Here is a 26,596-nt window from a genome sequence, read left to right on the forward strand (position 1 = left end):
TTTGGTTATTTGGGTATCCCTGGATGATTCCGTAAGGTGTCTTGAATAGACGTGACTTTATTACTTTATCATATAGAGTGTTACATGCTGATGTTGACGTTATTTTGAATGATAGCCGCATTTTCTATCTGTAGAGATGGGCAGCCGATTTCTAGCATACCTTTAATAGTTAAATCGAAAACTCCTTCGCATGGAAATAACGCTCATATCACTTTTGGAACCGGAATGCGTGAATGCATTGCGGCCGAGTCAAGATACTGGCCCTCCCAAGTTATGCTTCTACGAAAGCACAGAAATAATGGTGGTAGCACCAAGGGCATCTTCTGTTATATAAATATTAGTCTAACATCTTCTGTTATATAAATAGACTAGCTGATCCGGCAGACTTCGTGGTGCCTCAATCGATAATTAAAAGACCCTAAACTTTTGTATAAAATAAACTTAAAACAAACAAAAGGAATCCGTCCGACGGGGGACACATCAAAGGAAAAACAAAATTGTCATTTTTATTTAATTCCGAGCATTTTCATATTTATCTAGCTTTTAAGCCTTCTTTGGACTTCCACAAATATTAATTCATTTTATATTATATATAGAAGAAGAAGATAAACGGTTTTCGTTTGCGTATGCCTTAAAGAAACTTCTTTGATTTTATTATTGATTTCGAAAACAAAACAGAAACCGCAAAACTATTTCTCAATCTTCAAAAAGCTAGTACAGATCGAACAGACGATACAAAACTTTAAAGTTGAAAGGTTTTACCCGTAGAAACTTGCAGATCGCTCCCAAGTCTGACACTATTGGCTACTCGGACTAGTTAAGAGTTTTGCTCGGCGAAAGTTTTACGGTGCTGTACAAACTGTCCACTCCAGAAACTAAGTTAGCCGAGAGTGTTCGACTGATTTGTTAATGGTAAGCTTTTAGGATTAAATTAAACCCGTTTTCATTCTGAATTGTTGGTCATGTACTTATGATTAGTGCCTCTCGCGAATATCATATTTATGTACCAATGTTACTAAATGGTATGAGTAAGACTCTCAGTGTTACGGCTATGTTGCAGCATGGTACCGGTATTTAGGTTATTTTGGTATAAAATAAATAAATTAATTAGTTTTTATATGCAGATTATTTCAAAGCTCATCTGGTTTTAGTGTTTTTTTTTATTATTTTTTATTGCTTAGATGGGTGGACGAGCTCACACCCCCTTGGTGTTAAGTGGTTACGGGAGCCCATGGACATCTACAACGTAAATGCGCCACCCACCTTGAGAAATAAGTTCTAAGGTCTCAGTATAGTTATAACGGCTGCCTCACCCTTCAAACCGAAACGCATTACTGCTTCACGGCAGAAATAGGCAGGGCGATGGTACCTACCCGCGCGGACTCACAAGAGGTTCTACCACCAGTACACTCGAAAGTATTACTCGAATCCATAAACATCGCAGCAATTTATGAGCTCGCAACATCTAAAATATATACATACATGGTTCCAAAATATACGTGAATTTGAAGGGTAAAACAGCCGATACTAGAATATAATTGGGACTGTTATAGTTTCTATATCACTTAAACGATATGGCTTGCGAGTTCTTTACCTATATACTGTACTAGCGGCCCGCTCCGGCTCCGCTCGGGTCTTTAACAAAAATTTCAACGATATATGACGTAGTTTTATTTTTTTAAATAAAAGAACACTTATTGCGGCGTAACTATAATAGTTAGACATATGCTGGCGGGACACTTTTTGTAAATAATAATGTGTTCTACAAAGCCGTACTAACTTAATTTATTCTATAATGAATAATTTTCACACACACGATGTAAAGAATATTTTAGGTATTTTTTTTACACCTTGGGTTACATTATTGGAGTTTTAGTAAGGATTTTCCTAATTTTTTTTTTCAAATATGAATTTTTTTCAAAATATATTTCACTCGGGAATAGTGTAGCTTCCAATCAGTGAAAGAATTTTTCATATCGGTTCAGCAGTTTCGGAGCCTATTCAATACAAACAAACAAACAAATCTTTCCTCTTTATAATATTAGTATAGAAGAAAAAGAAGCCTATTTATAAAGCTGACGTTAAACCCACGCATCGCGCGACATACATCATGCCCGCTCGACATTAACTCATAACATCAATACGAACGAGTATTTCATCATAAAAGCTTATCTGAATAATGATATAACGCTTGCGTAAAATCTCTTCAGTGTAATATTTTTAAATTTCATATATGTAAAGTGATACGCGGCAACCGTCTCTAAAACGAGATTAGATTGGAAGCTGTCGTGTTTTATTTACACTTCATTTGCATGCGCTTATTCGCTTAGTTTAACGAACGCAGTTTAGGGTTAGCGGACAAACGAATACTTTATTTTCATAGTTAACAAATAGCGTCAGTATTTTAGTTGCTATTTGGATATTATTAAGCATATTTATCCGCACTCATCTCAAAATTTGATTAGTATTAATTTATTATCCGTAGTAGAAATAATAAGATCCGTAATTGAAGACATTCAAATACATTTCTTTTTTATTTCAAAATAGTGTCATAGCTATTCAAAATCATTCCCAACATTTCTATTCAGTATTCGGTGTTTCAAGTTTTATAAATATGTGCCGGAACTTATTCCCCCAGTATTACAGCAGCAGTAAAATTGACGAGATATCGTATATTCGTTAATTAAATACTGGGAATAGTGGTATGGATAATTGTTTGGGGTTGAAACGTGAAAGTTCTCTAGTTCATGTAACTGGTATTGATAGTGAATAGAATATATTAGAGTATCTTATAAAATGATAATTTTATATATATGTAGTATACGCGGGTGAAGCTGCGAGCTTAAGGCTAGTGCTTAATAAAATAACCGGTTGAGTCGGGAGCACTACCATGAATTGTAAGTGCAAATAGGAATTTGGAGCAGCGAGCTCGTTTGTGGGATGAAACGAATCAAGCGTTTACATTTCAAATGAGATATTTACATTTTATTTTCTGAACGAGTTATTTTTTCAAACGATAATATAAAGTTTACTTTTACTTTTTTTCATTTTCGTTAAATTTTATTTCGTACTTTTCATGGCGCATGTTTTTTTTTTAAACTGATGAAGAAAGCCGATCGCGACCGAATTGATGCATTTGAGATGTGGTGCTGGCGAAAGATGCTAGGAATTCCCTGGACAGCACGTCGCACCAACGTGTCGATCCTCCAAGAACTCCAGATAAAGACGGGGCTTTCTACTATCTGCCTACGTAGAGTTCTGGAATACTTTGGGCACATTGCAAGAAAGAATCACGGCAGCTTGGAGAAGCTAATGGTGACTGGCAAGGTGAACGGAAGAAGACCACGAGGTAGAGGCCCGACACGTTGGACTCGCACACTCGGCGGCAGATAGAGGCAAATGGCATGGAATGGTCCGTAATAAACTCTTGTTGCGAGGAGGTGGTCACGACACTCAGTATTGAGGAAACCGAAGCAAGAAGAAGAATTAAAGTATAAAGTTAATTAATATTTGATATTAAAACCGAATGAGGATAACACAGTCTCGATTTACGAATAACATTATCAAGGAAACCCAATCCATTTTTAAATTTAGCTTGATTGCTCTGAGCTCTTCATAAATAAGATTCGATCATTAAACAAAGCGTAACACGGCTCATTTATCACGCTGGGGCTCTTCCTATTTGTTTTCGTTTGTTCTGTCGCCATCATTCGGCACTTATTCGACATCCGGGAGGCGCGGCGGCGCCCGATCGAAATGCTAACGTAATGAACACCTTTGTTCCGTTTACGTTGGAAGTGCGGTTTTTGGACTCGGCTTGAGATTGCGCTCTCTTATTTATATTCATGATTTCAATAGGTATTTATTTTAGGTAAGGATTATTGATGTGACACAAGCTCGTATCGAATGCCATTGAATTTTTTTCTTATGTAATGTATGTGTTGTAATACTGCATTGGTGGTAGGACCTCTTGTGAGTCCGCACGGGTAGGTACCACCACCCCGCCTATTTCTGCCGTGAAGAATTAATGCGTTTCGGCTTGAAGGGTGGGGTAGCCGTTGTAACTATACTCAGACCTTAGAGCTTATATCTCAAGGGGGTGGCGCATTTACGTTGTAGATGTCTATGGGCTCCAGTAACCACTTAACACCAGGTGGGCTGTGAGCTCGTCCACCCATCTAAACAATAAAAAAGAAATCTAGTACAAAAATTCTATTGAAGTTAGTTCTTTAAAAAACCATAAAAATCTCAACGGCATCGTAAAATAATGTGGATAAAATTGCTTAGTTGATTTTCCCTCAGTATTAAATACCACGCAACTCGCTAGAATGAGACTTAAGACAGATGGTTGTTGACCTCGGTGAAAATGTTTTAAACCGAAGCCTCGCATTTCTTCTGATGACAGCTGGCCTTGATCTGAAGAGGAGTGGAGTGTTCTCCGATGTCCCTATTGAGGCCAACTTCGATACCAGAAAATGATAAAGTTGATCTTATGTTAAAATAATCTTGACGATTCCTATATCCGTCACCACTTCGTTAAGAATTATTAGTAGTTATTTCGATGTGTTCTAAAATAATAAGGTATATACCTATATGTGGGATGGTATGGCGAAATTTAGTGGATATTTAGTTTAACAACAAAATCTTTTATTCTTTCAAAAAAATACTACATACATATTCGTAGCATCGTCATGTCAATTTTATATCTGTCATTTATGTTTTCTTCTTTTAAAATAAAACTAGTGTGCCAGTGTGAATTAACCAAAAAGTTCCGATCTTCCCACTTATATTCCTCAAAATTGTGTAGCACACTTTTGGTTTTTGTTTTCTTGTCGTATTATCAGAGTTCAAGGCTTTCTACTAGAACCAGACTTCTCACTTCGCACATGAAATTCAATAATCGTAGTGGGAACCGCATTGTAACCTGTAAAGCGCCCTATCGTAGGGGCTGGCTCACACCGCACTCAACTCAAGCAAGCCTTGGTAAACATGTCGTCCTAATTACAGTTTCCATGTTGTCGCCGTAATGGAGTGATTCGATACTGTTTAGTTGCTGTAATTAATTATTGACGTATCACGCTTTCAGTCAAATACATCTACGTTATTTGGTGATTGATGTACGCGTCTATTGGTGACCTAGTTTATACATTCACTGGTTGTTAAATGGTAGTGAAACCGCCTTTTTGAACTTAGTTTTGGTGGTCACGGTAAAACTGGATTTGAAGGATCGTAGATTGCAATGTTAACTTTAACAATATTTTTAGTTCAGCATTTAGCTATTTTAAGATACCAGAATGATCGATGATCCCAAAATGAAAACTTTTAATCGATCTTTCTAAGCCTGTTGAGGCTTTTTAATTTTTTGTATTAGCTTATATATTGTTATGCGGGTACGAGTAATGCCATGTCTTGTAAAGAGGCGAAAGCGCATATCGAAACGCCTAGTACTATCGGATATATTTTAGAAAATTGTAAATATGTCGCGTCGTCTATAAAAACATTGCAAAGTAACAACATTACGTATCTTGAGACACGTGGGGAAAGTCTCTATAGTATTGTAAGCAAGGTCATCCTAAGTTACTGCAGGAATAGAGATGGTGGTGAAACCTCTCAGCGCAGCTTCACATCCGCTCTACTAATGTACTTTATTTACATATTTTACTAGAATTTACAACCTAAAAAGTGATACATACATATATGTGTATCTAAAATTACAAATCTTATTTACAAATGTTTTTGGATATCTATAAATTATATTTTAAGGATTTTTTAGTAGCTATTAACTAAATGCCAGACATTTTACATTTATATATCAATTTTATCTTAATGTTATAATTTTTATCATTAAACTTCACATCGCAGCTACTGGCATTGGCAAAAAAGTTCTATCAGCTAAGCATGAAGCATCTAACTTTTATGTTTTCATAAGTTACGTCAGAATTGTTTCAAAGAACTTGTTTTATAAGTCGAATATTTTTGGAATTATGAGTTCTCTTACGTTATCTTGGAATATTTAAGTGGATTCGTCAAGTTGTTGTGTCTGAGTTTTGTCGAATTAAACGCTTAAAGTGCAAAGATAAGTCTTTTTCTCTGTCTTCTTAATATAACTGTCTACTAAAGAGAGCTTCAGTAGACAGTTATCGGCTTACAAAATAGTAAATGGCTCAATAGTTGAAAAGCACCAAAATGACTCGATTACATTGCAAGTGCTCCAAAACATTGCTATAAATTTAAGCAATAATGAGCTAATTTTTAATTACGGACAAGACAATCTATATACACTAACAAACAACACTATTTTTTTTCACTAGCCTGACTCGTTTTCATTCTTAAGCTATTCGAGAATCCGAAGTCTTTTCTCCGTTATAATACTGAACATGAAATCTTGCATGTAAGTAATAAACTAGATATTTTCGTTCAATAACTAAATTTATATGGAATCAAGGAAATATGACGTACGTTGTACGAAATGACTTCTTTCTTATATACATATATAATGGTAACGGAGCAAATATTCGTAATGTTGGAATGTTAGGGCTACTCGAAATAGTTCGGAAAAATGGTTTTACTGGATTTTGTCTACTTTAAGCTGAATGTGCCATATTATGGTCACATAAGCTGGAAGCCACCAGACTGTCCGATTTTTGGCAGCGCAGTCTGACCTCCCCGGTCGGAGACCTTTTTTTTGTTTTAACGCTGGGGAATCCCAGTCGAGAGGGGTAACAGATCGGGTTATGTCGGACTCCAGAGAAGAAGAGGGAGAAGAGGAAGACCAAAGTCCTCCTCTTCTTCCAATTCCTACCGGGAGACTACACCTTGAGAAAGGCGCCCGAGGCGCTAGAGAAAAAGCCAAGACAAGATGGAAAGATGTACTGAAGTACATAAGAGAATAGAATATTACTGTCGATGATGTCAAAGACAGAGCGAATAGGAGGAGAAAAAAGGAAAGCAGACCCCACCACCACATGAAATGCATAGCAAAGAAAAGAGAGAGAGTAGGCGGTATCAACTAAGTTGAACGTGTAGACTATTACTGAGCCTTTTCAAATAAATTAATACTAGATTCTAATGTAGGTAGTTATATTCGCATTTCGGTAGACTGTTCGGCCAATATCAAATTTAATTCCACTTTTCAAATAACCACACATTGAAAATAATTCATCGTTATAATATATAATAACTACCTATATAATATTTTCAGCTTCTTCAGCATCTTCAGCTTCAGACCATCGAAATAATTATAATTCGGAAACTCTATTGAAACCGAAAAACTCGACGATTGCAAAATAACAAATTAACGTTTTGAATTTCATATAAAAAATAAATATGAACGTGAATTTATTAAATTATGGTAAAATATTAAAAGGTACAGTACGAGTGGCAACCCTCTCATAAAATATACGGAGCGTAAAGTCAGAAGCGAGCAAATAGCGCGTAAATTATATATGAGTTTGCGACCTTGGATTACAACGGCGTGCACCGCGGTGGGTTGTGCGGCTGTGCCTTTATTTACTTCAAAAGCTTTTAACCAAAGAAAACGTTATATACGAGGCAATCCAACATGTAACGTGCTACATTTTTTAAATTCACCAAGTCTTCGTGGTGTGCATCTTTTTGTGCCGTTATTAATAAACGAAGTTTTTGTTAGACTAACGGTTTTTTTATTAAATTATTATAATACTAGCGACCCGCCTTCGCTTCGCTTCGGAAACTGTAATTTATTATTGATTTCTCCACTATTTAATTGAGTTTATTATACATATAAACCTTCGTCTTCAATCACTATCTATTAAAAAAATCGCATCAAAATCCGTTGCGTACTTTTAAAGATTTAAGCATACATAGGGACAGACAGATATAGGGACAGAGAAAGCGACTTTGTTTTATACTATGTAGTGATGCATTATTATTGTTTGAGTGATTCAGGTTTTTTTAGATCCCATGGATGTTTCTGCACACTAATTGTGCTGGAATACTAGAGGTGGGTCAAGCACGGCTTGGTGTGGTATCGAGTCGTGGTTCTGTCTGAGCTGGTTCTCTTACAAGTAATAATGTGTTCTAGTGTGAAGAGATATATAATGTATTTTTCTCATGCGAAGTAGACCGACGTAATTTGTCAAGCTAATGTTATATGTACAGGGCGGTCTGAGTTCGTCTAGATTGGCAAACCTGGATAGGCGTTGGGGCGAAGGCTAAGTCATAAATTATGATGAGCTTCCTCAGCAAAAGGATGGTGGGAAATCAATAGTTCAAAGAGTTCGTGATAGAATAGATGATTTGATTTGATATTGTAGTTATGTAAGGTCCATACATTTTTATTATTATTGCCTAGACGAGTAATAGAGCTACCAGAAACAGACAGGGTTGTGGTACTTAGCTATTAAGGTTCATATTATCCCCGACTAGCAGTAAAAGTACCTCTATACTTAAATAGTCCCAAGGAATTCCACACTATTCGAAGTCTCTCTCTACAATAAGTCTCACGTCTTTTCTTGGCAGCTATGAGTCATCAGTCAACCCATTCTCTAACTTTCTAAAAGTTCGTCTTTTATACCATTGTCTTTTATTGTAAATGTTTAACGTTCAAATCAGTTTTGGACAGAAAATCAGATTAAAAATTTACTTCCTTAATAACTTACTTTACTTACTTAAAAATGTTTAAAACATTAAATATAACTATGTAACTAGCTAATAGAAGTCACAAATCTCAATTCCGTCGTAAGCAAACTCATAAATCATTCATGGAAAATCCAAGTATTCATTAACCAACTTTATTAAAGCAAACGAATTTCAACAGCAAAATTAAATGAGAAATTGAACGGATACGCTACGAGAAACTAACGAGCTACGATCGCGCTACGAGCTCTACGGAATCGCTACGAAGCGCCTGGGTCACTAACTCAGCACTGATCTCATTACTTATTTCGGTGGTTGGTAATAAGATACGATCTCATTACTACTTATTTATTACAAAAAATATATATTTGGTATTTATTGGTGGTAGAGCATATTGAGAGTCCCTCAAATGGCTTAGGTACTGAGACATTTCTTCGACAAGCAAGATTGCAAACCAATTGAACTGTAGACACGCATATCATGTCTACTGTACATGTATACTGTCTACAATATCATGCCGGCAGTCATCAACTCATTTTCTTGTTATTTAAAAAAAAAAAAAGTGTGTGTGTCCGCTCCGACGCACGACTGGAGTTTACTGGATATAAAAAATTAAACGAAACAATACGAGAAATAGTTCTATATTACGACAACACGATACACAACAGATTATTAACAAATTAACGAGACACAAAACAAACGACTAACAAATATATGAAAATACAATAATGAGAGAAACGCGCGATCAGTACGAGGCTTTGTGGCGGACTGCCGGCGCAGCAGCCCGGCGTCACCTGCGATAACGCGGCCGCGCGTTGGCTCCTGATTGGCGCGCGCACGCATCACGCAATCAGGAGCCAATCAGGCGCATAAAGCATTTCGTGTGACATGCTAGGCGCATAACGCATTTCGTGTGACATGCTAGTACGATTTTGGTCCCCATAATTTTCATACCCCGGGCCTATATATGTAAATCGATTCTAAAGGAGTAAACTCCAAAAAAAACATTAGACCTTGTTATTTTTAAAAAAAGAATTCATTAGACCATATGAAACCAAATAAGTGTTTTTCACAACAAAACTTACAATTCAAATGCTTTCAAATAAGGTCTCATTCTCTTTAAGGCTATTATTTAACTAGATTTGTTTTTAATACAATATTTTAGAGTACAATGAAGTCAGATTCTGTTACTTAAGTTGTTTAGGTATTTTAAAGCTTGCTAAAAAAAATTAATGTCGAGTTTTATAATTATGTGAAAACATGCAAATATCCGCTGAAAACAGCGACTAAAATGACTAAAATATCAAACATCGAACTTTATTTTGGTCTACTGGAATTAACCGACTACTAGAGTCCATAGACAACACAGTGTGAAAGCTGCCTCCTCTAAATCATGAGATCATGGTCTTAATTGTAACGACCCAACCTTAATAAAACTTAGCGGTATCGTCTTCTTTCACGTCGTGCGCATATTATTTAACAAGTAAATATCTCTGTTCAGCCTTAGTGGCTCCTCCGTGTAAAATAAACATCGTTTACAAATTGTTGCCATAATTTGCACGAGACTTTTACGACACTCCCTCGAAATAGGGTTCATAGCAGACCTTGAAAATTATTCAAAACCATTCTTACTTTAACCTTAGAAAACGAATTAATTTTATTAAAATATTATGCATAGTACGTTAGTGGAAATATGCTTGAATTTTCCGGTTTCATCGCTTGAATTAAATTTCTAAAGTAAATGGACTCCAGTGCTGCCTATTTTGGCTTCCTTGATAAAACAGAACAGAGAAGAGTGTTGTAGATGATAGTGTCGGGTATCAGATTACCCAATAACGTAAAATGATTTCAATGTTGATTTTTCGGTTTGATATACGAGTAATGTTTGTTAGTTAAATTGAGTACAATTCTGGTGGTGGTAGACCAAATTTTGAGATTGGACTGTAGGTATCTTACCCATTTCTGGCATAAAATATTGATGCTTACGAGTACATACTTGGACAGTAGGACAACCGTAATAAAAATATAATACAATGTAGAATTCGCCTTCATTTCGATGCGAATGTACATCGAAAGTCGGTGGTTTGCTTTATTATTTATGACAATTGGCTGTGAGTTAATTTTCCCACACAAAAAAATAACAGTTTAAATTTTTTGTGTAATGGTTTACGCAACAAACTTCACGGTGTGCGGACAAAGGAAATAGAATTAACGATGTTATCTTTACATTAGAACTGAGTAGATATGAGTAGTAGATACATTTAGGTTGTGTTGAACATATAATACATATTAGTGAATCGATACTTTGTAACTGCAACGGAAGTGTGTCAATTGAGGGTAGTCACTAAAACTATGTTTGGTTGTATTTGTATTTGTTCGTTCATGTATCACCCGAAAGCAATTAATTATAATAACATTTCGTTGGGCTTGAAAAATTATGTTTAGAATTAAAATTTCATTTTGTGTTACATTTTATTTAGTTACGATAGCGAAGGCCAGATACATAAAGCAATATTAATTCACAAAGATAATCTATGTATTTACTGAACTCGATTAATGAAAGAGCTCATGATCTAACTGGTGCTTAGAAGTTATTGGAGGTATAAAGGTCTAAATATCAATTCAAGGTGGGTTTTTTATTTTTTATTGCTTAGATGGGTGGACGAGCTCACAGCCCACCTGGTGTTAAGTGGTTACTGGAGCCCATAGACATCTACAACGTAAATGCCGCCACCCACCTTGAGACATGAGTTCTAAGGTCTCAGTATAGTTACAACGGCTGCCCCGCCCTTCAAACCGAAACGCATTATTGATTCACGGCAGAAATAAGCGGGGTGATGGTACCTACCCGTGCGGACTCACAAGAGGTCCTACCACCAGTGGCGCATTTACGTCGTAGATGTCTATGGGCTCCAGTAACCACTTAACGCTAGGTGGGCTATGAGCTCGTCCACTCACATAAGCAATAAAAAAAGCAATTAAATTATAAAACAGTCCGTCCACCATCTAAATAGTAATTCAAAACTTCTTCCCCTTAGAAAGGTACTGACTGGACTGTGAGCCTTTGCGTGCTGTTATACACATGTCCTAAAGTAATTACGTAATTTTATATAAAAACTTACGTGATAGAGATAAAGGTTGGTGTCGCAGCCTTTATTCTTGTCCGTGGGTAGTCCATGTTCGTCGGGGTCACCTGGAATAGACAGAAAACAATGTTAACTAAATAACATTATAGGTAGCACGAACGGGAGCGCCGGCGTAATTAAATTGCTCATCAAATTACCGCCAATCCAATTATATTATGTATGTTGATGCTTCACCGCGCTGCGATTTCGCTTCCGGGGCAATGTAAAAACTATTATGTATTACAAGAACAGCTTCTGTTTTTGTTGAAACGTTCGTTTCACTTATAAAAAAACTATAGTAATTTATTTCTTAATTACGTGAGACTTACTGCGTTTTAAATTACACTATTTTGGTATGGAGTTGATATTGAAGCTATTCATTGCGATTAAAAGTGGTACCACTTTTAATGAAGGGGTTGATTAGGATTTGGAATTTTAAAGAAAGTCTTTATCGTTTCCGTTTTGATGTTATTCCAAACAAAACCATGAAGCTGATACCGGAAATTATAGAGAACGGCTTCTATATTTCGCTAGGGTAATACTAAAATAACGCGTTCATGGTTTAATTTAGTAGGCTGCCGGACATTGATAAGTGTTTGGATCAGGACCTAGTTTTAGCATACCTAGTACCCTTCTAGGGTTACGAGTAAAAATTTTAAGCTTAAAGACATCGAAGACAGCAGATAACAATACAGATTAATTACTGTATGATTCCTGAATCCCGATGCGAAGCCGCTGCGAAGGCGGCAGCGGTAGCAGTTAATGAAGAACAGAAATGAATTTTCGATGTTTAATTCATGGAACACTCAGAATACAAGACCACGATGTAGGAAACAGTTGGAAATGAAGCCCAGGAGAATTACGAAGAGTAAAATGAGGTAAACTCATATTACGTATAATGCATAGTTCGAACTACGATCGCCGTATGAAAGAAATATTAAAAATTCGAAAAAGAATCAAGCTAAAAATGTAGATTGTCATTTTGGTATATAGAGCGTCCGTGAATTCAAGTTCGGCTGAGAATCGAAGATAGAAAGACATGAACCGAAGATATGCTAATGGAACGAACCATCGCTATCCAGGAACTCCCGAGATGCAGAGAGAAGGAGATCTTTTTGGCATGTGCGTTGCTGTAGTTAATGGCGTTTCGACAAAAGTAAATAATCTACTAAAAAAGTAGGTGGTGGCTTGAATCTGCCTATAGTATTGTTGATGTATACAAGTAACGGTAACCACTCCTTGTCCACAGCTTCCCGCGCGCTTTGACATGTCCTTCTTCAAATGAGGCTTGTGGAGAGTACTTAATGGTAGGCAGCGACTTGGCTCTGCCCTTGGCATTTTAAGTCCATGGGGGACGGTAACTACTCACCATCTGGTGAGCTAGTTAGCCTACAAGGGCCATAAAATTAAAAAAAAAACACCTTCGATAGTTACAAAAACTAGATTTTTAAAGTACCTAACAACTCTTTTCATTCTGCGGTAAACTAATCGTGAAAATTAAATGGCAACTGTTGAGTAAAATCCCAGTGACTCAAGTAATTTATAAATAAATGTAAGGTTAATATTCTTTATCAAAGTAACGCACATTGCCGGTGATAAAAATAATTACATTTACATAAGCTTGCCTCGCTCGCGCGCTTCTGTTGTCTACAGGGACGCGTGCTATTTAGCTGTAAAAAATATTTTTGTCGTATATAAGCTTCGACATTATTAATTAGCTTGAGTACACGAGGCAACAATTGAAATGTAAAATAATAAAAACATGAGCCAAATTGTTTGTTTTTTTCAAAAAATAAGACAACTTTGAAAAATAGGTATATTACCTGTATCGTTGAAAATTTGTGAGAATTCGTCGAATCAACTTATTTTTAACTACCGGCCTGCTCCGACTCCGCTCGGGTCGGCACGTGATGTAAAGAATATTTTAGGTCATTTTTTTACACCTTGGGTTACATTATTGGAGTTTTAGTAAGGATCCCTAATTTTTTCAAATAATATTATAACCTATACCACTCGGGAATAGTGTCGCTTCCAAACAGTGAAAGAATTTTTCAAATCGGTTCTATTCAATACAAACAAACAAATCATTCCTCTTTATAATATTAGTATAGATGTCCAAAACATTAAGAAAACCTCAATAAATACAGAATACAAAAGCCTTAATATCTTGCTTCACAGACGATATATTAATTTACAGGTCGTAATTCTCATAAGCAGATGGGTTCCAGTTAATATATGTTTTTGGATGTAGACAAACGATGTGTTTGCACGCCCGCCCGGGCTTTTGTGTTATATACCTTCTTTATATACACATACGGAGACGAAACAGGAACAAGTTTCTGATTCCATGCTGTTCGAGAATTGTTTAACGAGTTTGTTGAATTTTGTTTGTTTTTGTAACGTATTCTCAATTTAGACAAAATGTTTAATTACAATGCCGTAAGGTTGTTGAGTAGGCATATTCTAGCAAGTTTCTTCAACTAGCAAGTTTCTTGCGCCTTTTTTGTTATTGCTAGAACTGTATCTATTTTTCATAACACCGGTAGTAGGGCACGTTGTGAGCCTGTACGGATAAGTAGGTACCATCGCCCTGTCTATTTTTGCCATGAAGCAGCAATGCGTTTCTGTTTGAACCACCCGTGTAGCTGTTGTACCATAAATTAAGACTTAGATCTTCACTGGTGGTAGGACCTCTTGTAAGTCCGCACGGGTAGGTACCACCACCCCGCCTATTTCTGCCGTGAAGCAGTAATGCGTTTCGGTTTGAAGGGTGGGGCAGCCGTTGTAACTATACTGAGACCTTAGAACTTATATCTCAAGGTGAGTGGCGCATTTACATTGTAGATGTCTATGGGCTCCAGTAACCACTTAACACCAGGAGGGCTGTGAGCTCGTCCACCCATCTAAGCAATAAAAAAAAAAATCATGTTTCATGATGCGCGGAGGCGGCTAAATATTTTGATGGACTTTTACTACTTTAATTACGAACTCTTATTGACGATCATATTCGTCGTTGCGCGAGTGGTATACCAGTTTTGTGAACAAACAATTTAGAAGAGTGCCGTCAAGTCGTCACGCCGGCTGCCGCCATTACGCGTCGTCCAGCAATCTCGTTCGTTGTATTCTGCAGCCTGTAAGAAGCCAGCGATGGGATTGGCAGGTACGTCTACTTCTCATAATCTAGCTTCGGCCTGCCCCTCTTTTTGTTCATCTTTTAGCGATACTCGCCCCCGCAGAAACTTCCAAAATATAGAACCAGCGCACCGTCGTGGTGAAAATTTGTAAAGAGTTTTTCCCACTGTTTAAGATTTGAAATGGGTCATATACGCTTGGACAATTAATCCATTAAATATAACAAAAACTTCTTATTTATAATAAATATATCCTACTATTTCACCGACAAGAAAATATAATCACTAGAAGGTTATTGGGTTTTTAAAAATGAGACTGTAATAGTGGTACTACAAATGTTAAGAACGACTGTAGAGCATTCGGCATGAACTATGGATAAGAGATTTAAATGTTTAAGTAATATAAATAATCCCTAAATTCCCAAAAAAGTGAGGCATATATTATGATTAGCGATTAAAATGTAACCGAAGTAAAATATCCTCATTTTTGTTGTTTTATTCTTATAAAACAATAATTTTCAAAAGTCTTTCTTTCACCCTGTCAATTATGCAACGTTAAATTTGACACTTGGATTCCTTTTCCCAAATCCGTTGCCGAGGATGAAAATAAATTATCGAAATGTCAGATCTATAATTCTGTTTCTGATTGCGGTCACACTCAAAATGTAAATTTCTTTTCGAGGATTTTTACTGGAAAATCTGTGGGCGTTCGCACTGAAGCTTCAATTATTTTTCCAGTAATTCACAAAATGAGTCAATTCATATCTGGTTGAAGTAAATATTGTATCAAATATAGAAGAAACACATGAAACCCATTAATGTCATCATCGTCATATCACATTACGTTTTTAGTGTGACTTTAAGTTTAAAGGTAGTAAAATTGTAAATTGTGTTAAAAAACATTCATTAAAATAAATTTGCTCCAGTTTTTACGACCCAGATTAAATACAATTTTTTTATGGCGAAATAATCATAATATTTTCGTATTTAAGACATCTTCATGATTCGATAATTAAAACGGGCACGAAATCAAATTGGAACACGCTTTTTTAACAAATGAAGAAGTGCTTGAAAAAAAAAATAAGCTTATGAAACTGAGTTTCCCACATTACTAGAATGATGAACTTTGGTAGGATTCGTTGACACGTTTGTCAGGTAATCCGGCTGCGGTTTTGTGGTTTCATGTGTAGTTGGATCCCTCCGTTCGTAGCCACTGTTTGCGTTGATCAAGTCTGTAATCTTACTTTGATATATTGTTGGTTATGAAGTTGATATAGATGCTGTGGTTAAGTTAATCATTGGTAGTCTGGCTTCTACGTTGGTTGGCTGGTTTCTACGTTAATTTAGGCCAAGTTTTTTTGTAAAATAGTTGTTGTGTGGTAAATTTGGAAATCTGGACACTTGTGTAAATTCTGTTAGTCTTTAAATTTGATTACGCATTTAAAATAATATTTAGAACATCTTTGTTGTCGTTGATTAAAGGATGCGATATCTTGATATGAGACTGTAGTTTAATTTGTGTTATAGTCATGTCATTTAAACTAGTATTAAATACTTCGCGAAAGACATAAACAAGATGGTATCCACCTACCCGTGCGGCCGACAGTGCATCCTTCTTTTGATACAAATATAAAAAATACGGACATTATTTTATTCATCATATAAATTGTTATGTATTTTCTATACAAAAATCGTACCTATTATCGTAAATACGTATATATGTTTTCACTGAGGGTTTTCATGATTGAGCCATAGATGCTCCAAAATCAAATGCTTAAAAACCGATTATTTCCTTCTATTCGAAGAGACAATCGAATGAGAATACGTCAGTAACGGTACAAACAAGAACAATAAATTCACAATAGGAATTTCCAATCGAAAATCTCTTGAGCGATCTTGTCATACGAACATTTCACTGGGGGACTCTGCTTTGATGAAATCGATGCGTACATTTGTACGCGCGCCGAGTACGCTCTTATATAACAAAGAGTAGGTCTGCAGTCCGCCCGTGCTTAATCTGATCACGTACCAATTCAGAGGAATGTACGTGACTCGTGATTATTGATACTTTTTCAATAAAAATGCTCTATTGCTAACGTTACTACATAAATATACAGAAGCGACACGTAAATTCTTTAATCCTTCTGTTTTCTTATTGATTTTAAATGTGTTACGAACGAATGGAATGGTTTTTTTATTGCTTAGATGGGTGGATAAGGTTACGGTCCACCAGATGTAAATGTTACCCATTACCCACAATTACCCACCTTGAGACACGAGTTATAAATCTCTGCTTTGTACATAGTATGGCTCTTTCAATCTGAAACTCATTACTGCTTCACGCCATATATAGACAAGATGGTGGATTACCCGTGCAAGCTTACAAAATGTCCTACCAGTAAAAATTGTATAAAAGTATGCAATTATAGCAGTGCTCCAATTAATGTTTTATTTTTCCATGGATTCCCATAACCACATGGACATAAGCGAACCGTGAGCCCGTTAGCTTGTGTCTGTATAAAAAAAGCTTAAAAAATCAACAAAGCTCTTGAAGGAGCTTTTAAAAACTTTTAGCGAACTAAAACAAAAAACCGTAAACAGACCAAGGAGAGGCTAAGTAAAACAAGTAAGTCCATTAACTAGTCCCAAGAGCTTTTTAAATTAATCAAGGAGGGTCGGGTGTTTGAGACAAAGTGGCAATGCCGTCCGCATTAAGAAACCCCGATTGATTGATGTGAACGCCGGAGATTTCATTAGTATGTAGCCCTATTACGTCTTTGATCACGTAAACACTATAAGCTACTTTGTTCGTATTTCTGATTGAATTAGACGCCTTTTTAGATAAGTTAGATGTATTTCAGCAAATTGACTTCCTCGACCATTTGTAACTATACCTAGACTTTAGAACTCATATCTCAAGGTGGTTGGCGGCATTTACGTTGTAGATGTCTATGGTCTTCAGTAACCACTTAATATCAGATGTGCTGTGAGCTCGACCACCCAACCAAGCAATAAAAAAAAATTGCGAACAGCAGTGGTGCGATACGATATTCTCAGATTGTTCGTATTTTGAAAGCTTATTTTTTTGTTAAACCACTTTTCTGAACAACACGTATTCAAAACTATTAATAATTCTTATTTTTTTAAAGCAAATGGATTCTGCTCCAATTAAATTTTGAATACCGCTTAATCGCTTCGAGTGTCGTAATACTCAATTAACTGAACCGAGAGGAATAATAGAACTGGCTTACTGTGATTGTTCGGCAAAATGGGGGATATTGTTGAAATTACTTTACAATTTCTATCGGAATAATTAAAATAAACTAAATCTTATTTGGTCTTGAAAATCGATTTAGACCAGCTTAATTACGGCATATTGTGAGCTTCGTAACAGTTAAAGGTCCAAGATAGAATATTTGTATATTTGACGCACATAAATATATATTTGAAATTTATACAGTTACGTTCGTATATAAAACATTGACTATTATGTAAAAAACGTTTGGAAGATATTTTTTTCGTCTAAGTTAAGTTTGTCCTTCCAGCAAGTAGGAAAAATCTGAAATCTTCGGTCCTTAAAATTACTTTTACCATTAATTGATTTATTTTTCTTGATACATTATTTTGTAAATATTTATTTCTGTTCAACTGGACAGCTAAAGGGAATACAGTCTCTACGGTAAATCTAAAATTAATATTTAATTATTAAAAGGATGTGTTTTCTTTGTAGTGCATTGCTTGCGCCTGGAATCTTCAGATCGTAAGTTTTGCTCGCAACTGTAGGTTTTTTTTTAAATACACTACGTTACAACTGAAGGTCTAGGATAAATCGTGACGATCGAGACTTATATTCAAGTTTGGATCATTTTTTAGAATTAATGAGTGACGAAAAAAGCAAAGCGTAAAGCTTAACAAGTTTAACCAAGATCAAATAGTACGTAAGAGTTATTGTGGAAATACATTGTATTTTATAAAGATACAAAAAATATTTTACATTTATAATTTTTCATTTTTATTCACGACTGATTTTATGACACGAATGTGCCCGAAGCGAAAACCAACAATCTTCCGGATCACAAAGTTTGTACGCATCGACGGCTCAAGCAATCTCTGAAATGTCGTCGCGACGGGACATCTTAGCTTTGCGAGAAACATTTTTAAACGATGTTGCCTCCACCAAATTTGACATTTATATCATTACTCTGGGAACGAGGCGATGTGGTATGAATTTCATTCGATTGATATCGTCGGAATACAGTCGGGCAAACAATTTTTTGATATAGAATTTCGTTGAAAAACTTCAACACACCAATACAAATAGTTTTTCGAAAAATCCAAGAAAATAGTTAGGATATTACTATTATTGATTCACCAAGGCAAAAAGGCAAGTAGAAATTTATTACCATAAGTATAATTTATCACAAACATTCGTTATTTTTTATTTATTGGTAATGTAATTTTATTTATTGGATATATAGTACTTAGGATAGTTCTACTTCGTTACTTGGCTGGTGTCAAAAAAGGCGACTAAAATATTCGCTTTAAAACGTTTTCTGAGTATTGTATCAGCAAATTTTACTAAATCAGACACTAAACGGAATAACACTTTGTTCTATATAGGACATTGAATGTAAAAAAAAATATGATAGCTTTTTTTTGTTTGGTTTGTTTGTTAGGGGCAAAAATGGGTGAATAGATTTGAAAGCTGTTTCGAACAAAATAGTTTTCAATCTGGATGCTCCCTGGTAGATGACTTGAACCGGCGACGTTGGGTGTATCTGCTAAAAGAAATGCGATAGTGTGTTCGCTGATTCGTGATTTTACGTACCAATAAACACAAACCGACTTGCAGCTTATGGACAAAAAGACTGAGACAAGACCCAACTCTTTATCCCGGAAAAATACAAAGTGTTGCATTCTTTCTTATTTGAAAGCTGTTTCGAACAAAATAGTTTTCAACCTGGATGCTCCCTGGTAGATGACTTGAACCGGCGACGTTGGGTGTATCTGCTAAAAGAAATGCGATAGTGTGTTCGCTGATTCGTGATTTTACGTACCAATAAACACAAACCGACTTGCAGCTTATGGACAAAAAGACTGAGACAAGACCCAACTCTTTATCCCTGAAAAATACAAAGTGTTGCATTCTTTCTTATTTGAAAGCTGTTTCGAACAAAATAGTTTTCAACCTGGATGCTCCCTGGTAGATGACTTGAACCGGCGACGTTGGGTGTATCTGCTAAAAGAAATGCGATAGTGTGTTCGCTGATTCGTGATTTTACGTACCAATAAACACAAACCGACTTGCAGCTTATGGACAAAAAGACTGAGACAAGACCCAACTCTTTATCCCTGAAAAATACAAAGTGTTGCATTCTTTCTTATTTGAAAGCTGTTTCGAACAAAATAGTTTTCAACCTGGATGCTCCCTGGTAGATGACTTGAACCGGCGACGTTGGGTGTATCTGCTAAAAGAAATGCGATAGTGTGTTCGCTGATTCGTGATTTTACGTACCAATAAACACAAACCGACTTGCAGCTTATGGACAAAAAGACTGAGACAAGACCCAACTCTTTATCCCGGAAAAATACAAAGTGTTACATTCTTTCTTATTTGAAAGCTGTTTCGAACAAAATAGTTTTCAACCTGGATGCTCCCTGGTAGATGACTTGAACCGGCGACGTTGGGTGTATCTGCTAAAAGAAATGCGATAGTGTGTTCACTGATTCGTGATTTTACGTACCAATAAACACAAACCGACTTGCAGCTTATGGACAAAAAGACTGAGACAAGACCCAACTCTTTATCCCGGAAAAATACAAAGTGTTGCATTCTTTCCGAATAAAAATTTAACATGTATATTCGAATAATTATATATTAGATTATATTTTAATAAATTATGATGTTCTTTGAAAACGCTGTAGGTTTTTTGTAAGCTTTTAGCGTTTTACAATTGAATAGATAATGCCTACAGCTAATGATACGGCCTGTTTTATAGCAAATGTTGAGTTGAGGTTTCATAGTGTCGAGGCCTCCTGGAGATTTCGACCAGTAAATTTTGTTGGTAACAACAAATCACCTACAGAAGTTTCAGTGAATTAAATAATAAGTTTGGTTGGATTTAGATGCTTGTCCGCTATGGTATGTTAGTTCTAACTACTTACATAACTAACAGATTTATATGGTACCGTATTATCTGTCTGGATGTTAAATTCAAACCTTAATTACTACCTACAGGAACATGAGAATCATAAAGGTTTTATTCTTTATTATTTATATTTTACCAGTATATTACATTATAAGAAAAACATTTTGCGAAGAAAATAATGACATGGGAATTATAATAATATTTTATAACGGCATAAAGAAGAGTGGTTGAGTAGTGCATTAATGGAAGTGAGGTCATAAAACGTTATGCGCAACTCTGTTATTTATATTTTTTGTTATTTGCTTAAAAAACATCCTATTCATATCGAATCAGGGGTAATAGGTAAGGTAGAAATTATTGGCGTTACCGCTTGTAAATAAATGTATGAGATAGTCATAAGTTAACACAAAGTGTTATTACTTATAATGGTGTATGAGCAAAGGAATTGTCGAATGTAATGCCAAGATTATCAAGAATATGAAAAACAGATTATCAAAACTGTATAAGTACAGTTCACTAAGGTGAAAAAGATTATGTCAATGTACCAATTGACATTTTAGGAAATGTTTTTTGAAATTTGTTCATAGACAAAAAGTAGGGTGTTACCAGCTGTGGTTTTTAGGGAAACTCGACCGAGTCGGGTCCGGATAATAACTTTTATCGGTGACAATTCAGTCGACCTCGCATCTTGGAAGCCCGCCAAAAGGGATAGTTTGGCCTACTAACAAAAGCTTTGTTGATGCCTATACTATACTTTTATTACATAATAATATAAATCAACATTTATTGATGACACTTGGAAATGGAGCTTGAACTGGTTTGTAGCGTGTTACCTAATGTCTGTGTGTATTACAAAATTTTTCGGTTTTTGTAATAGAAATTATTTCTTCATGTTTTAAGAGTTTATTAAATAATATTACAAAACTGATTTACATTTGAAATAAGTAGAGTTGAGGCGGGTAGCCATCATCATACAATGAAAGATATTTGACAGATGCCTGAATCTCGCCCACGACATTTTCAAGTTAAGCTTGCATATGTATAAGTTCCGAACAACAATATTCGGACTGTGTCGGTCTACCAAGCAATATCACCCGTTCGGTGGAAGATCTTTCCTTCGTCGTTAAACCTTACAGACTGTAAAAAAATGCGTTTTTAAATTAATAAATATGAAATGTATATCGTACTAGCTTTTGCCCGCGACTTTATCCGCGTGGAATAGTTACTTTGGCATAACACAAAATTTTACACGCGACTTCATTTAGGTAGAAAGTGAAAATATTTTTGAATAATAGTTAAGGAGCTATTTAATGTACCGAAATCACGCTTTATAACCGAATTCAAAAGAGGAGGCTATCAATTCAACCACCATTTTTTAACAATGTATGTTCACCGATTTCTCGAGAATGCTTGAACTGATTCTAATAATTCATACATTATTTTAGCGAAACTTTAACCGTTTCCGCAGCGCACACAGCGGAAGCTCTCAAAAGGGAAAAAACCCCGGTTTTGAAACATTATTTATTGGTGCTCCGCTTGCATTGGTCTTAGCGTGATGTTATATAGTCTATAAATAAACAATAATACCTCGATAAATGGGCTACCTGACACTGAAGGAAATTTTCAAATCGGACTAGTAATTTCTCAGATTAGCGCGTTCAAACAAACAAACTCTTCAGCTTTATAATATTAGTATAGATTAAGATCATGTTAATAACATTAAATGTATCAATTGCCAAATCACCTTTATATGTCTTTGTATGTCAAACAATCGAACAGAGAGATTTTTCATCAACGTATAGATCACGAAACAATGACAAGATGAATTTTGATATTTTTGAAATAATAAAAGAATTAAAAATTAAAGAATTAAAAAAGTATCTAGTTGTAATAAAGAATTAAAAAAGTATCTAGTTGGCGCCTGTAAAAGTACATACTTTCATATAATTAATTCGAATGTTAAACGGAGTGAAACATCATTACCGCTGATAGTATCTCCTTATCTCTTAATATTATTTAAAAAAGTGTGACCCGATTTGCTAATAATTGAAAACGTCAAACGAATAGTATTTTAATTTTTTATTTTTTATTTCTTAGACGGTTGGACGAGCTCACAGCACACCTGGTGTTAAGTGGTTACTGGAGCCTATAGACATCTACAACGTAAATGCGCCACCCACCTTGAGATATAAGTTCTAAGATCTCAGTAAATTTACAACGGCTACGCCACCCTTCAAACCGAAACGCATTACTGCTTCACGACAGAAATAGGCAGGGTGATGGTACCTACCCGAGGACTCACAAGAGTTCCTACCACCAGTAAAAGTTAGTTGGGTAGACGAAATCACTGCCCAATTGGTGTTACACAATTACTGTGGTATTTGGACACCACAACATCAATACCGTTACGAATATTCATACGCGTTATTATGGGCTAAGATGATTAAATGAGCTCACGTAACGCCATATATCAAATGATTCACAAGTCAAATGGTGATCGCTTTGGTACAAAAGTTCCTTCAAATCGAAACACGTTGACCATTCTTTATACCGCGAAGTAGTCTACGAACTGTCTCTATTCTCGATTCTATTGCTCAGTTCAAATTACGTTTGTTGGTAAATACTTAAAGTGGGTCGAATAGCTAGCTATAAAACCTATTTTTCTTTGTAAGCTCAGTCGTTTTTTTGCGACAGCAGTAAATTCATCGCTGTCAGCACAAACAATGGTACAGAGTCACGGGAAACTGCTCATAAATTACTCTGGCGTCTGTACGAGACATGTGAGAGTACTTTCACTAGTGACACATCTGTGCAAAAACTTCGGAGGTAATGTTAAACAGTGATTTTGTTGTGTGTTTTAGGCACTTCGTTTTCGACATTTAGTTCCGTTGAATAACAAGTTTGAAATTAAGCTTACTTTTGAGAATATTAGAATATATTTTATACTAGCTGACCCGGCAGACTTCGTAGTGCCTCAATCGATAAATAAAAGATCTAACTTTTGTATAAAATAAACTTAAAACAAACAAAAGGAATCCGTCCGACGGGGGACACATCAAAGGAAAAACAAAATTGTTAAATTTGTTTAATTACGAGCATTTTCATATTTATCTTTTCTATCTTCTTTACCTTTTAAACCTTCTCTGGATTTCCACAAATAATTCAAGACCAAAATTAGCCAAATCGGTCTAGCCGTTCCCGAGTTTTAGCGAGGCTAACGAACAGCAATTCATTTTTATATATATAGATATAAGATATATAAATTAGCGAAGGTAAAAAAGGCGATAAAGATAGCTCCTGTCCTTGTGTCTATGGGAGGCTGTAACCGCTTCTCATTAGATGGGTTGCAAGTTCCTCTGACACAGAGGTAATAGAAATACAATAATAATGTACTCACTTCAGTTCCACCCAACAAACAATAAGTAAACCTTGAAAACTTTTTTCTTTTTTCTTTCTTTTTATTGCTCAGATGGGTGGACGAAGTGCTACACCACCTGGTGTTAAGTGGTTACTGGGGCCCATAGACATCTACAACGTATAAATATATGCGCCACCCACCTTGAGATATAAGTTTTAAGGTCTCAAGTATAGTTACAACGGCTGCCCCACCCTTCAAACCGAAACGCAGAAACGCATTACTGCTTCACGGCAGAAATAGGCAGGGTGGTGGTACTTGCCCGCGCGGACTCACAAGACCAGAGTCAAGATGCTGCCTAAAACGTTCAACAACGCCGTCCTTTTTAAACGAGAAAAAATCACCGGCAATGTCGAAATCTATGAAGAGTGGTTATCTATGATTATAATATGAACTTTCCATGATATAGGTATACTTATGATGATATAAATATTTGCTATAAAAATTTATTGATTAAAAGTCTCGCTGTTCAACTATTTTACGGAATACGATTTAAATTTGACATTAGATTGAAGGCTTACTTCGCTGCCGGTTTTATCGAGTAGATTTACTCACCTCGAGAACCAATGCGGCTTTGAAAGCTTAGAAATATTTAAGCCACTAGAAATTGCTCTCGGAATGCTGGTTTAGAGAACGGCTTATATCACAAGATTTAACCTGATGTTATTAGAACTGAATATTCTCGATATGAACGCGTTTGCTTCCATATTTGAAAGTAAACCGTACTTTGTTCAAACACGTTTCAACTCTTAGTTACTATTGTTACTATAGTTACATTGTAAAAACATTGTAGAATTCCCCAGAGTCTGCGATTTGCATAATGTGAACACTAGGAACAAACATAGGCTTGCGTTGCCGGCGGCTCGAATTAAGAAAATAAGCAACTCTTTCAGGGGGCTGGGTGTACAACTTTTCAACAAGATCCCACAAAACGTTCAACTACTACCTGTTCATAAATTTAAGAAAACTGTCAAGGAACGTTTGTGCAAACAGGCATATTATAAAGTTAAGGATTTTTTACTAGATGGCACTACGTGGGAATGAGGCGTTCGCTCCTGGCCTTTTCATTTTTCATTATTATTATTATTTATTTGAATTGTATTTTTTTGACTTGTTTTATCGTATACTGTAATATGTTTTCTTGTTTAAAAAAAAAAAAAGAAAATAGTTGAGAAAATACAAAAAAAAAAAAAAAAACCCGCTGAGTTTGTTTCGCCGGTTCTTCTCAGGACTGTGGCTTTTTTTGGAACCGGTGGTAGAGTTAGCATTTTCTTTTACATTTTGACATTCAACAAGTGTGTTTTTGATGGCATCCAAGTTGAAATAAATGATTTTGAATTTGAATTTGAATTTGAAATTTGAATATATTCATAGTACATTTAACTTATAGATAAGAAATTTAAAAAAGATTATGTAATCACTGAATTATTTATTATGATGTTCTGACTCTACTAGCTACGCTAAGAATTATATATTTTTTCACTTCTCCTATGGGTAACTGTTTTCAAATACGGCATGAAAAAAATTATAACATTATAAATTCGGAATTTTCAAATGTGATTCACAAATAAAAACTAATATGGTTGCATTTATTTCAAAAACGCAGCGGTAGGCTGCGAATCGGTTATGCGTTCTATTTGAAAAATTGGACAACTGTAATACAACTTTATGTCTGAAAGAGGGCCAGAAGCTTGTTCAATGAACTAGATTAATAATAAATGGTGATTTAAAATATAAAAAAAACACGCATTTTTGGCTAATACATAGCTTGCTGAAGTAAAAACTTATATCGTGAGCATGAGTTAATAAATCAGCTATGTATTATAATAATATATTATGAAGAATCGGCTATTGGGTGTATCATATGCTAAACCTGGTTATTTGCTCGTTCTATGATTTATTTCGTAATCTATTTAATTTAATTCTTTCCCGTTATATGAGACTCCATTGTCGATTTGAGCAATCAAGTTCTTCACATTCGAAGGCTTGGTTACACATATACATAAATGCATATCAAGTTGATTCATATCAAATGTATTAAATGCATGCATATCAAATGTATTAAAAAAGAATAGTTTCAATTATAATTTTAGCCAAATAAAGTTAGGCGTTCTGTTTACACATTTGTTAATAGTAGTTTGATACGTATAATCCTTTGTT

General features: G+C 35.5%; 1 protein-coding gene across 8 annotated transcripts in view; it reads right to left on the reverse strand.

Moving 5' to 3' along the window:
* The window catches only part of kcc (solute carrier family 12 member kcc), a 468,256-nt gene that overhangs the window by 22,661 nt on the left and 418,999 nt on the right, over positions 1–26,596 (reverse strand). For all 8 annotated transcript variants that reach the window (XM_089727869.1, XM_089727865.1, XM_089727868.1 and 5 more), the window contains one exon: positions 11,739–11,809. In XM_089727869.1, the coding sequence (XP_089583995.1) occupies positions 11,739–11,809 (71 nt within the window). The remainder of the gene's footprint in view (positions 1–11,738; positions 11,810–26,596) is intronic.

This window comes from Bombyx mandarina, chromosome 05, assembly GCF_030267445.1.
Source record: "Bombyx mandarina strain Sakado chromosome 05, ASM3026744v2".
Lineage (NCBI taxonomy): Eukaryota > Metazoa > Arthropoda > Insecta > Lepidoptera > Bombycidae > Bombyx > Bombyx mandarina.